This window comes from Varanus komodoensis, unplaced genomic scaffold, assembly GCF_004798865.1.
Source record: "Varanus komodoensis strain SLA01 unplaced genomic scaffold, ASM479886v1 scaffold7_1, whole genome shotgun sequence".
NCBI lineage: Eukaryota > Metazoa > Chordata > Lepidosauria > Squamata > Varanidae > Varanus > Varanus komodoensis.
Genome location: NW_025336479.1, coordinates 11,131,416 through 11,145,064, shown reverse-complemented (window position 1 = coordinate 11,145,064; position 13,649 = coordinate 11,131,416). Strand labels below are relative to the sequence as shown.

At 41.9% G+C, this 13,649-nt stretch overlaps 1 protein-coding gene across 3 annotated transcripts in view; it reads left to right on the top strand.

Moving 5' to 3' along the window:
• Positions 1-3,579: 3,579 nt before the first annotated feature.
• Positions 3,580-13,649, top strand: part of STXBP2 (syntaxin binding protein 2) — a 41,425-nt gene continuing 31,355 nt past the window's right edge. For 2 of the 3 annotated variants that reach the window (XM_044453882.1, XM_044453881.1), the window contains exon 1: positions 3,580-3,658. In XM_044453882.1, coding sequence (XP_044309817.1) covers positions 3,628-3,658 — 31 coding nt within the window. In that variant the 5' untranslated portion in view covers positions 3,580-3,627. Of the gene's footprint in view, positions 3,659-7,331; positions 7,349-13,649 lie in introns of those variants that run through there. The other variant, XM_044453883.1, reaches the window with a different exon arrangement.

Below are 13,649 nucleotides of genomic sequence, written 5' to 3'. Positions count from 1 at the left end.
AGAGAAGGATCCTGGCAGACGTCCATCTATTGCCCAGTGGGGATCTGTCAGGCTCAGCCTGTTCAACCAGTTCTGGCCTCCTCCGGCTAATCCAAAACCTTTAAGAGTCAGTCACTAGGGCAGCCTCCCTTAAAATGATGTTCTCCAGATGTGTGGGACTGCAAATCCTATAATTCCCAGCCAGCATATGATGGGTTCTTTTATACATGAGTTGAACTATTTATGACTGTTACTGATATTTCATTTTTATGGGGTGGTGCTATTTTAGTGGATAATTGTTTTAGTATGTTTTAATTTTCTAGTAACTTATCTTGAGAAAGGTATTTAAGAAATCTTAATAAGAAAGGATAATAAATCTAAATACTACAAATCATCATCATCATCATCATCCTCTAGTTTACTGCGTCCTCTGTTTCCTACCCTTCCTGTTTTTCCAATGTCAATTTGTTTGGGTGCTTCCACACTATTAGTATTCTGCATTTACTTCCTGCCTTTTGCCCTCTTGTGTGGAGGCCAAAGTGGCCTACATAACTCCCTATTATCCTCACAACAGCAACCCTGTGAGGTAGGTTGGGTTGAGAGTCAGTGTCTGGCCCCAAGCCACCCACTGAGCTTCATGGCTGAGTGGGGACTAGAACCCGGATCTCCCAGGCCTCCAGCCAACACTCTTACCACCACACCACAATGGTTCTCGTTTTTATCATGCCATCTCCCTACCTGATGCACAGAATTTTACACTGTCATCTAGATGCCATCTTGAACTGCTAATCTTTCTGTGATTTTCTGGTATTTTTTCCATCCTTTTTTCCACAAAAAAATCATTAACCACAAAAGATGGAATAGCCGGACAGTGACTTCTCATTAGTATTGTTATTAGCCCTTGGTCTGGAAACATCCTTCAGGGCAGAGACCTGTCTTCTTGTACTTTGCAAAGCGCCATATACACTGATACTAGGACTACAAGGGTGTAGCTAAGCACTGGCTTAAAGTTATAGTGGTACAACGACATTGCAGCATTATCATACCTTATTTAACATGGCTGTAACTTGGAAGTTGTGTTCACAGAGGCAGAAGGGACCTTGGAGATTGTCTAGTCCAACCTCCTGCTCCATTCAGACTTTTCACTGCAGGGTGCAGCTACAGCATCGCAGAGAAAAAGTCATTCAGCTTCTGCTTAAATATCTCCAACAAAACAATCCACCATTTCCAGAGGAATTCTGTACTAGTGTTGAACAGCCTCATTGATAGGAAATTGTTTCTAATGTTTAGCTGAAATCTACTCCCCTGCAATTTCCATCAACTGGTTTCAGTCCTGCCCTTGGGAAAAACACATAAAAAATGTGCTCCATTGTTTGCATATTTACACACTGTTATCGGGTCTCCTCCTGATCTTCAGTTCTCCAAGCTAAACATACCCAATTCTTTCAACTGTTCCTCATAGGAGTTTCCAGACCACTCACCATTCTACTTGCTCTTTCTTGGATATCTTCCAGCTTGTCAATGGCCTTAAATTAGGGCCCCTGGAACTGGACACAGAATTCCAGATGGGGCCTAACTGAGGTAGAAAAGAGAATTATTCCTGTTGAACAATGAGCTTCTGTTAATGTGATTCAAGACTGCATTTGCATTCTTAGGTATTGCATTGCACTTCTAGCTCAGCTTCAGCTTCTGTCCTCCTTCACCAACCTGACCATGCAGTTGTGCTATTGAAGCATGCCATCAGCTTCAAACCTCTCATGCAGCACTACCTGCTTATACTAAAACTATTTTTAGTATACTAGTACAAAAACTAAAGGCAAAAGAGAGGCATTTGTCATTTAAATAAGCATTCTTGTTAGTATCAATTTTACATTTGAGTTACAAATTTGCTAAAACCTCAAGTGCAAAAATGCTCTTGAAGAGCCAATTGTTGCTAGTCGTGCAAAGTCGTGTCCGACCCATCACAACCCCATGGACAACTTTCCTCCAGGCCTTCCTGTCCTCCACCATCCCCCAGAGTCCACTTAAGCTCACACTGACTGCTTCAGTGACTCCATCTAGCCACCTCATTCTCTGCCATCCCCTTCTTTTATTATTTATTTATTTATTTATTTATTTATTAAAACATTTTTATGCCGCCCCATTCGCCAAAGCCTCGGGGCGGCTTACAACAAATAAGTTAAATCATCATAACATTTTAAAATATATACATTAAAATAAATTACAAATATACAATATAAAATAAGCCGCCCTGGCCAGAAAAATTCAATAATATTAACACTTAAAATGCTGCTTGAATAAAAAGGTCTTCGCCTGGCGCCGAAAAACAAATAACGACAGCGCCAGGCGGACCTCTCTGGGGAGCGCATTCCATAACTTAGGCACCACCACTGAGAAAGCCCTCCTCCGAGTAACCACCCTCCTAATTTCTTTCACGGAGGGCTTCCGGAGAAGGGCCTCTCCCACCGATCTCAGGGGGCGGCTGGGCATATATGGATGTAAGCGCTCCTTCAATTGTTCCCAGCATTAGGCTCTTCTCCAGGGAGTCCTTCCTTCTCATTAGGTGGCCAAAGTATTTGTGTTTCATCTTCAGTATCTGGCTTTCTAAAGAGCAGTCAGGGTTGATCTCCTCTAGCACTGACCGGTTTGATTGCCTTGCAGTCCAAGGGACTCACAGGAGTCTTCTCCAGCACCACCGTTCAAAGGTCTCAATTCTTCGGCGCTCAGCCTTCCTTAGGATCCAACTTTCACAGCCATACATTGCAACTGATGATGTCTCTGCTTTTTAGTATGCTGTCTAGATTTGCCATAGCTTTCCTCCCAAGGAACAAGTGTCTTTTAATTTTTTGGCTGCATTCACCATCTGCAGTGATCTTGGAGCCCAGAAAAATAAAATCTGTAACTACCTCCATTTCTTCCTATTCTATTTGCCAGGAAGTGATAGGACCAGATGCCATGATCTTCATTTTCCTTAAGCCAAGTTTTGCACTCTCCTCTTTTACCCACATCAGGAGGCTCTTTAGTTCCTCTTCACTTTCTGCCATTAGAGTGGTATCATCTGCATATCTGAGGTTGTTGATATTTCTCCCAGCAATCTTAATTCCAACTTGTGATTCATGAACTTGTGAAGAGCCAATACACAGGGGTAATTCCAACACACATAGTGGGGTACTTTATTCTGCCATCTATGCAGCTTTTTTAGGGACGAATGTGTTGCACTCATATACTTCTGGTGGGGAGCAGAACACACAGAAAAGCTTCACCTTGTACTGTATGGTAGGTGAACATACAAAACTACTCTTCGTTTTTGCCACTTCTCTGTTTACCGGCCTGCGTTTACGCCTGGAGCCAAAACAGTGCTTCTCTCTCCCAGGTAGTGCTCAGGACTGTTGCGCTGAAGTTGAGTGCAAACGACTTCCAAGTAGCCCTAAGACAGAAAAGCCTTGGCCTCTGCAGGACAGGCCCACGAGCACGAAGAAAAGACGCACCAACCCAAGCTACGCCTCGCCGGAGCATCCGGAGAGGCCACCTTTCTTTCACGGAAGGGGGTGTGTCCCCGCGGGCGAGTCCCGAGGTCGGCTCCGCCTGCCTGCAGACGCGGAAGTGGCGAGCTCGGGGGCGGCGGGAGCCGACGCGGGACTCGGGGCCATGGCTGGGCTGAAGGCGGTCGTGGGCGAGAGTGAGTGTGGATGGAGCGCGCGGCGGGGCGGGGGGCGGGAGAGCGCGCGCCTTGCCGGGGCGCGTTCGCATGGGGGCCCGCGCAGGGCGTCCCGTGGCTTTCGCGGCGGTGGGTGTCGCTGCCTGCATTTCGCACGCGCGTGGGGAGCCCGCCCGCCCCCCCCCCCACGGGCGAGGCACAGGTGCCTTCTCATCGCGGGGCCCCGACGGCCCTCCCGGCGTCCACCTGGTTCTTGACATTGTGTCTTCCGGAGTGGGACGCGGGCGGCAGCCGCGAGCGCTCTCGGTCGTGTCGTAGCCGCAGGTGAGCTCCCCAGTGGGGGCAGCCCTTGACAGGGGCCGGGCTGAGGGGTTCGCCTCCCGCGCCGCCTCAGGGAGGTTTGGATACGACACCTGAGGTGCAGTCCTTCCCTCTCCTTCCGCTGTTGCGGCTGTATTTACTACTGGCACTTTACAGTACTTCATATTTTTCCCATGCCACATCTACACAGGGCATCTGTTTACTCTGGATTAGATAATCTTATATTACCAACGCAACTAGTGTCCCTATTTATAATTACTAAGCGTGAATTAGCATCCGCTCTGCCCCCTTTTCCATCCTCTACTTATCTTTCAGAAGGGATTTTAACGCAAATGTACACGTTGTTTCATTGCTGAAGTGTTCCTAGGATGGTATTTGCCCCCTCTTAGTATTTAATTTAGACCATCCTAAATACACTCTTACCATTTAAACCTTGTACAGTTGTGATTCTTCTTAACGATGGTGTTTTCATTATTGGGAAAGTGCCAACTGCTCTATCTCCTTTTCTTAAACGAGCTGTACTTGATTTCTCCCTGCTATACTATACCATTTACCATGCTGTCTGTACTCTTCACAATTGTTTTTTTAAATCTATCCAAACTGCCAGTGTCCTCCTTCAATTGAAGCACCCAGTGATGAACAGCTTATCCACAATCTGGTGGTTTTATCTGTCCATTCCCATGTTGCTGAGCTGAGGTGGGATGCAGAGGGTGCATTAAAAAGCTTTATGGTATACCGGAAACTGGATCAGATTGTAAGAACTGCTGCATCATAGAATTGACCAAAAGTGTATGCCAAAGATCAGAATCAGCTAAAGCTGTTTTTTATTCCTCATCCTTGTGATAAAATTAATTTGGACTGCCACTCTTCTCCCTTATGTTAGGTTTGAACAGTCAGGCATTTTTGTCCAATGCTAAATGCATGTGTTGTCCTGGATAGAACCACCCCAAAACAAGTCCTATAGGTTTACTTCTCTTCTGGGTAAGCAAGCTGAACATTGGGCTTTTTAAAAAAGTTCTTGTTTGGCAAAGAAAGTTTAGGTCCCAAAGTTATGCAAAGCAAAGCAAAACAAACAAGTTAGCTAATAATGTGACTAAACCCTAAAATGCAGGAGTATGAATGTAAAATTAATGAGTTATATATATTGTGTGAGAGAAATTGAAATATTGCCTAAATAACTCTTCCCACCTGTTCTCTTCTCTCAAGTTTTATTTATTTATTTATTTATTTATTCATTTCATTTCTATACTGCCTCATACTGACACCACATTCTTGTCCTAGTACAACCACATTGTGAGGTTGCTGTTAGTGGGTTGCCCTAATCCCTGTTCAAAAGCAGTTGAGAGTACCTTTTAAGATCTCACTCTAACAAAATCCAGTGGGTTGATGTCAATGGACCCTACTTTCTCTGTTTTGTTGCTCTCTTGAGAGCATGATTTGAATGTTTATACAGCAATCCTGATCCCCACATCTGGGGCAGACAACTTCCTTTACCGCTGGAAAGGAGCTGTGTGGGTGCGTAGGGACTGCACATGCACTTTTGGCACCCCAAATATCCCTATAGAAAGTATTGCAGGCATAAATCTTAAAACAGTCCCTGTTTGAAGTAGGCCTTAACTGGGGTTGACTCTTCTGGGTGTAGGCAAAAGTGTGACCCTGGATCAATGACCCTCTCCTAGAGATGGAAAATACTGGAAAAAATAGGAAAAGTTTTTTTCCCTAACAGCACTTTTCCAAAAAAAAACAACCCCCCCCCCACAAAAAAACCCTGCAGTGTTTTCCTAAATTCCCTTCATCTATCTTTCTTTCTTTCTTTCTTTCTTTCTTTCTTTCTTTCTTTCTTTTTTTTCCTGAAAAAATTGGAGAAAACCCTCCATTTTTTTCTGAATTTTTCTGGGTTTCCTTTCCCCTTTTTCCTACACATGTCTATACATTCCATTCTCCTGTGAAACTGTAAGAGCAGCTCTTTTGCCTGCATTGGTGTAGGCAGAAACAAAAAGCAACCAGAAGCACCAGAGACCAAACGTAAGAGTGGTTCCACCTACTCACCCACCGGTAGGGTACCCTGGCTGGCATAAACCAGAAGTGCTTTGTAAATGGTGGAGGATCTGTGACCTCAGTACCATTTTCACTCTAAACCTTTTTGCCCAGTTTCTTGACTTCTACGGGATGCTGATGATTAACCATTATTAGTTACTGGCTATTATCAAAACTGTTGTAAATACACAGCAACTACTTAGTTATGTTTTGACTGTCATCACTGTATTGTTTCATAAATCAGGGTGAACAGAAAGATCTAGTTCAGATAATAGATCTCTGGGTGAGTTTATAATTCCTAATAGTTTCACAATGACAGCAACAAAATTAAAACAGCCCCTGCTCCTAATGCACAGAGACACAAATGCATACAGAGTGATGCTGAAATTAAGAAAGCCTGAGGTAACCAGAAGTAAATTTTTGTACGGAAGGAATGCCATTCATTTTTTCTTGAATTCTAAGAGCTTTTCTACATGAGGCATCTACTGTCTATTCTTATTCCTTATTCATGGTTATTTAAGGTTGTGACCCTCCCATTTCACTTCTGTTTTTCAAAAGCATTTCCCTGGTGGGGGGGGGGGTTATAGAGCAGAGGAAATGAATATTTATTTCCAAGAATTAAAGAAACCTTTTATTTTCATACTTTTGTAATTGTGATATTTTGCTATGGTACAGCACCACCTAGAAGTTATGTAATGGAAAAGCTCTTTGAGCAGAAAAGGAAAAGCTCTTTGAGTTTGGATCTCAATCCTTTGACAAAACTAAAACTACATTCAGTAGAATAACAGTTCCATGCAGAAAAAAAGTAAGTGTATTTCTTCTGTACTAGGCTCTGTTCGGTGGATATCAGGAAAAACAAATGGAAAACAAGGATTCTGCAAGCCTATGAAGTATGCTTTCCCTTGCCATACCTAATGTTACAACTGGGTGTGCTTAATGTAAATACAGCGTGCCTGATAGGGAAATGCTAATCCGTCCTTGTTATCAACTGCTGCTTTAGAATAGGCAGTTTTCTTAAGCCCATATGAAGCATCATTGCAGTAGCAAGGCTAGTGAGTTGCTGGCATGCTAAAGCTGTCTGACCCAGTTAAAGTCCTCCCTTAGGGAAAGAGCAAGAGGTATCCTTGTTCATCTGTTCCTTGAACACCTATGAGCAGTCATAAGTGGCAGTGTTTTACAACCTCCTATTGTGTTTGTCCTCCTAACAAAGCCCCGAGACATGACTGTGGCCGTTTTACAGATGGCAATCTGAAATTGAGAAAGGAACCTACTGGAAGCCACACATGTATATGTCACAGAGGTGAAGCTTTGATCCAAGCCTCCTAGAGTAAACTCCACTACTCCAAGTGCAATGTGAGCAAGGCATTATTTTGGTTTGTTTTCGTACCTATCGGATATATGAACGGCTACAGTATATGCAGACTCCTCGCATCTGCCTGAGAGGGAAGGAGATGGAGGTGGTCTAAGTGAATGCATTTCTTCTTCTTCTCCCTGTTTGCAACAGTTGGCTAAGATACTAGAATCAACACATAATGCTTTGTGTGCTTGGAATAAGAAAGTCAAGGAGCTGAAACCAGATTCATTTTTAATGGGTTATATGAGAATAACCAATAAAAGGGGGTAACATTTCAGATTATTAGGACCGTTAGACGATTTTTACTTGAATAGCCAGCCTTTTAATCCTGGTGCATAGTCAGTAAAAAATTCTTCATGCTTGAAGTACGAATTCGCTCTAAGTTCAGAAGAAACTGTGCTCAGAGTCATTGTTATCTAGACTGCTCAGTTTGCTGTTAAACACATTATTGTGGAAAGCTTCTTCTTTTGCAGAAATGTTAACTTAATGAATATGCAAATGAGCTCTCATATTACATACTAAGAGATTTAGATTTGCAAAAGAATAGCAGCAATGCTATAAAGACCCCTAAAATTGTTCCGTGCAGGTTGCTCCAAATTTTCCCAGAGCAATAACTAACACTAAAGGACTCAAGGATAGATCTTGGTCTCTGGTGCCTTAAGAATGGGAAATGTTCTTCCTGCAGCTACCATATTTGTCAAACAGTAATAGACATAAACAAGATTAAGAGGATTTTAAAAAAATAGCACACTTTGAGGAAAGTACACAAGCATTTTAGTATACAAGAACCTTTACTGTGTCACAGGGAAGTACTTGGAAAAATACTTTTTAAAGTTTTTTTCCCACTTCAATTTTTGGCCAAGTGAAGACAGACCTTTACTTTAACTAGACTGCTGCACAGACTGTTGGGTTTATTGCAGCATGATAACTCTATTGAAGAGTAAGATGCCAGAATGAAATCTGTAAACACAGAGTACAATTCTATACATGTTTAGACAGCAATAAGTCTTAGAACTTCCAGCATTCCTCAAGTCAGCCATTGGACTTATTTCTGTCTAAATATATGGAGGATTGCACTCTCAGCCATCACAACATTCTGAATTCTAAGTAACTATTCCTACACTTCTTTTCAAGGGACAGGATGTAAAAGCCATGTAGAAAATCCAGAAATCAGAATGTAGAGCATGCTTAGGAACAATTCTAGGTTTTAGAAATTAGTGACAGTTCAAAGTCCATCCTCATTTTTCAAAATGGCAGAGACAAGCTAGATTTTAATGTCTTGTCTGATGCATAGCCTATCGAGCACAATGCTTTACCAGTTTTATTACTAAAATAAAGGACATTTCATCAAATGAAATGAGTGATGATGGAAAAATATTAACACCTGAAATATGGTATTTGTGACTATTGTATAACTCTCTCCGGGTATGAACTAAATAGCCTTGGGGATTACAGAGTTCAGAAAATTGTTAACAATTAGAAATGAATGATATGTGATGAAACATGGAAAGAACAGATAGAACAGAGAGTGTTCAACTTTGGAGAGGGATGTGGAAAAATGTGCATGGTATAGTAGTTAAGAGTGCTGGTTGGGAAGCTCATGGGGGGCTCTGGGCCAGTCACTGACTCTTCACCTAACCTACCACACAGGGTAGTCATTGTGAGGATAAAATAGAGAGGAGAACCTTGTAAGCCACCTTGGGTTCCTTACAAGAGGAAGAAGGGCAAGGTATAAAGGTAATGTAATGAGAATAATTACCTGGTGTAAGCTCAGCATAAGTAACTGAGTAGTGATTGAAGGGCTTATTGGGCAACTTACCATGCCTGTTATATTGTTAATAGTCGTGGCAGTGTGTTTACCTCTTATCTACTGACTGTGTAGCTTTCCTTTAAAAAGTACGCAGTACTAGAATGGCTGCTTTTGACCTTCTGTCAAAGTACAGCCTGAACACAGACCTACTGCATGCCACTGGGAAGCTTGGGACAGTCCCACTGCTCCCTCCATGAGTTCAGTCTGCACACAAGGAGAAGGGCTGGCAAGAACGGATGTCCTGAGCAGTAAGAAGACAGAAATGCTGCAACATTCTAGAGATTAACTGTGTTCTCGTGGCATGCATTTTTAATTGATAGTAGCAGCCTATTGTGTTGGATTCATGATGGATTGGAGTAGACAACTGTGGTCCTTCTGGTGCTTTGGTCTACAGCTTCCCTCCTCCCTCATCACTGGCTATGTTGGCTAGGGCTATGACAGTTATAAAATGAAACATCTGCAGGGACACAGAATACTCAATTGTGGTATAGATATATGCATGGGTTGAGGTACAGGGGTGGATTGTTTGGTCAGGCTGTATCTTGAATCCAACCAAGACATCTATGAAAGGTTTTGACACAAGAATCTGATGAATAATAAGATGCCATGGCCTCCTTGTGTCTTACTACTTTGCATGCAGACTTCATGGCTTCCTTGAGAAGAAAATGCCAGATGGCTAGTAGCAAGGGCACATGCCTTCCCAGAGCATTCCCAGTACATCTGAGTTCTACATGGGTATCTTGTTCAGGTTCATCATGAGCAAGACAATATAGAGGAGACTGCAGGAAAGACTGGGCAGCAAAACTGTGTCAGATCCCAGCAGTAGTAGTCAAAAGAAGTTCTGACTCACTTTAAAAGGCTTTCATTCTAATTTGTGATGCAGCTATTTATTACAAGTAAAATACCTAATGTACTCATGATTTCAGCCTTATTCCTAGCAATTCCTGGCTGTGGTTCTCTGTAAAATGGTTTGTTTTGTTCCTGCGTCACCATTTTATTTCTCAGTTCCTTTTCACAGAAGATTTAATTTTCATTTCATTTATTACATTTCTATTTCACCCATGAGACAAAGCTTTCTGGGTGGTTCTTAGTAATAAAAGAAAGCATACTAATAAATCAAGTACAATAAGTACATCATTACAGCGAGAAACAACCCAAACAGTTCATTTCATGAATATTCACATTATAATATTTCAGTTTAGTTACAGAATAGACAAAATCAATAATTACAACATAATATTGTTCATCATGTATCAGTAATACATAAGCTGCAGCCAAACACACCAAATAAACCTTTAATATGCATGAAAGCATTGATATACTATACAGACTGCAAACAGCTACCCCAAGAGTACAAACTGCAGACAATAGTAACCAAATTTCTTACAGCTTGCAGGAGTTGATCTTTTTCCCTGTTCCTGGTGCAGTTCAAGGCTCCAAAAGGGTAGGAGGTTAGTCTCTTCCCCTGTGCTTTCACTGTTTCTACTGGGTTAAAATAGCTGAAGAAAAGTTATTTTGGATATGATTGTCCTCCTCTCGTATCTTGCATTTTCCCAGTCTGCTGATCATCACCCCACAAAATCCTGATGCTATTGCTACAGCAAAATATTTTCCTAGGTCTTACCCTAGCAGTGGGAATAAAGTTATGAGACCTGCACTCCTCAAACTTGAGAACTGCTGTAAGAACTGTAGGCTGGGCACAATCCCTGGTTACCTGCAAGCACCGCTTGCTTGTTACAACTCATCCGCCTAATTCTCAACCATGCATAGATCTATTTTCTCTTAAAACCAGGCTTGTGATTAATTTACCATTTTGCTTTCCTGCCCTGATATATATGCTTTTTAAAAACTTAAAAATGGCTAGAATAAGTAGTTGGTAGACTATGTTAAGGAAGACTATTAAATAAGGAAACCTGCAACTCTTATGCAACTTTGGTACCCTAGCACTGGACAAAGTTCACCAAATCTTTGTCCTGCATCCATGTTTGCTGTAGTCCTTGAAGTTTCACTAATTGAGAAAAATAGTTGTTAGATTTCTACTCTTATCTAGTTTGTGTTATAGCCATTATTTGATTACAGACCACACAAGGGAAGGGTAGAAGATAAAATACCCACCATTCAAAGAAAACTTTCTAGTCCCAATATATGGTTTGCTTGAAATTAGTTGATATGCACTGCATTGTGATGGAAGACTTTATTATGGATTATATTTCTTTCCAGTTCCAGCAAAGTTGCGGACTTGTTCAGAGAAGGTTTGCTATGAATGTAATGGTTTTATATTGGATTTATGTAACTGAAAGTTGTGGAAATGATTTTCAGCAGCTACACTTTTGTTGACTCTTAGTGCACTGCAGTGGGTTGAAATGGTCATGTGTTACTTATTTATTTTATTTATTTAGGAGACTTCTATGCCGCCCCATTTGCCGAAGCTAGATAACATCACTTTCTGAATTCAGTGTAAATCAACACTGGGCAACCGTTCATAGCTGCTTGAAAGTCTGAGAGTATGATTGGATACCCAGCACTCATCTGTGTGCAGTTCAGTATTCACTGTCAGAATGCACCCAACTGATACATCCTTTGACAGTGTGGCTGGAAACCAGCACAGGTCAGCTGAAAATAGTAGATATTGCAGTCACGTAAATCAACGCAGAGTTGCCATGTGACCTGGACAAATATGGTAGGGGGAGCAGCATGACAGCAACTAGAGAGGAAACAGCTTGATCCATGAATTTTGAATTCATACCCAGTGTTGTAGGTCAGGGCACATGTTCCCAAAGAGCCTTAATTCCTCAAGAATGTTCCATTTCACAGGGATGAAAATCAGTGAGATTTATCATTTACAAATGAGCACCCATTGTATGTGCCTGGGGATGGAGATGAGTAATAGAAAAAAGGAGAAATGATTCATAGAATAGTAGAAATGGAAGGGGGCCAGTAAGGCCATCTAGTTCAATCTGTTGCTGAAAGCAGGACTCCAAGTTAAAGCATCCCTAAGGGATGGTTGACCAGCTGCATCTTCAGTGTCTCCAGTGTAAGAGATAATTGGTTCCATTGTTGCATTACTTTAATGGTCAGGAAGTTTCAGCTGGAATCTCACTTCCTGTAACTTGATTATTCTGTGTCCTGCACTCTGGTATGATTGAGATTAGATGCTGGCCCTCCTGTCTGTGAAATCCTTTTCAAGTCCTTGAAGAGTGTCTTCATACCTCCCCCCTGCCCTCCAATCTCTTCTCCAGGCTAAGGATGCCCAAGTCTTTCAGTATCTCCTCTCAGGGCTTTGTTCCCAGTTCTCTGATCATCTTTGTTGCTCTCCTCTGAAACTTCTCCAGTTTATCTGCATCTTTCTTAAACTGTAGTGCCCAGAACGGGACACAGTACTCAGGATGAGGCCTAAAGAGTGCTAACTGTAGGGGGACTAGTACGTTCCATGATTTGGAAGTGACACTTCTCTTAATGCAGTCCAAAATAGCATTTGCTATTTTTTCAGCCACATCACATTGTTGATTCATATTCAGCTTGTGATCTACAACAGTTCCGAGATCCTTCTCACTTGCGGTATTGTTGAGCCAAGTATTCTCCATCTTGTAATGATGCATTAGGTTTCTTTTTCCTAGCTGCTAACTTGGCATTCATCCCTATTAAATTTCATTCTGTTATTTTCAGCCCAGCATGCCAAGCTATCAAGATTGCACTGAATTTTATTCCTTTCTTCCAGATTGTTAGCTTTTCCATCCGATTTTGTGTTATCTGCAAATTTGCAAACATTTCCTGCACCTCTCCATCCACATCATTCAATAAAAATATTGAAGAGCCCTGGACCTAGGACTGAGCCTTGCAGTAACCCGCTTGTTACCTCTCCCCAGTTTGAGAAAATGGTTGATTCTGATTCTGTAGCCAACTCTGGATCTACTTGTGCCATACAGTCCACTTCTGCTAGTTCTCTAATCAAGCTATCATGGGAAACTTTGTCAAAAGCTTTGCTGTAGTCAAGATATATTATGCTCACAGCATTCCTACAATCCACCAAGGATATTACACAATCAGAAAATGAAACTATTTATTTTGATTTAATTCTTTACTGCCCAGCAGCTGAAGCTCTCTGTGTGCAGCACATTTTTCAAAACAATATAAAATACACCACTGAAACATTAAAACATCTTAGAACTTACCAATACAAAATGCAAAACCAAATTTAAAACAGAAAAAGTAGAATAAGTTGAGAAAACGGTTAAACCCACTCTGACAACTAGCAGCCCCCAGTAACTGATTCAGTGCCCTGCAGTGAACAGTAGAATAGTAGAGATGGAAGGGGCCATAAAGGCCATCGGGTCCAACCCCCTGCTGTTGCAGGACACCATGTTACACCAAGTGGAGGCTGTCTTACCTGATACTGAAAAGATAACAAAGTTGGTGCCAGGTGGGCGTCAGTGAGGAGCTCATTCCACGACTGGGGGGCACCACTGAAAAGGTCCTTCTCCTTGAGCCTC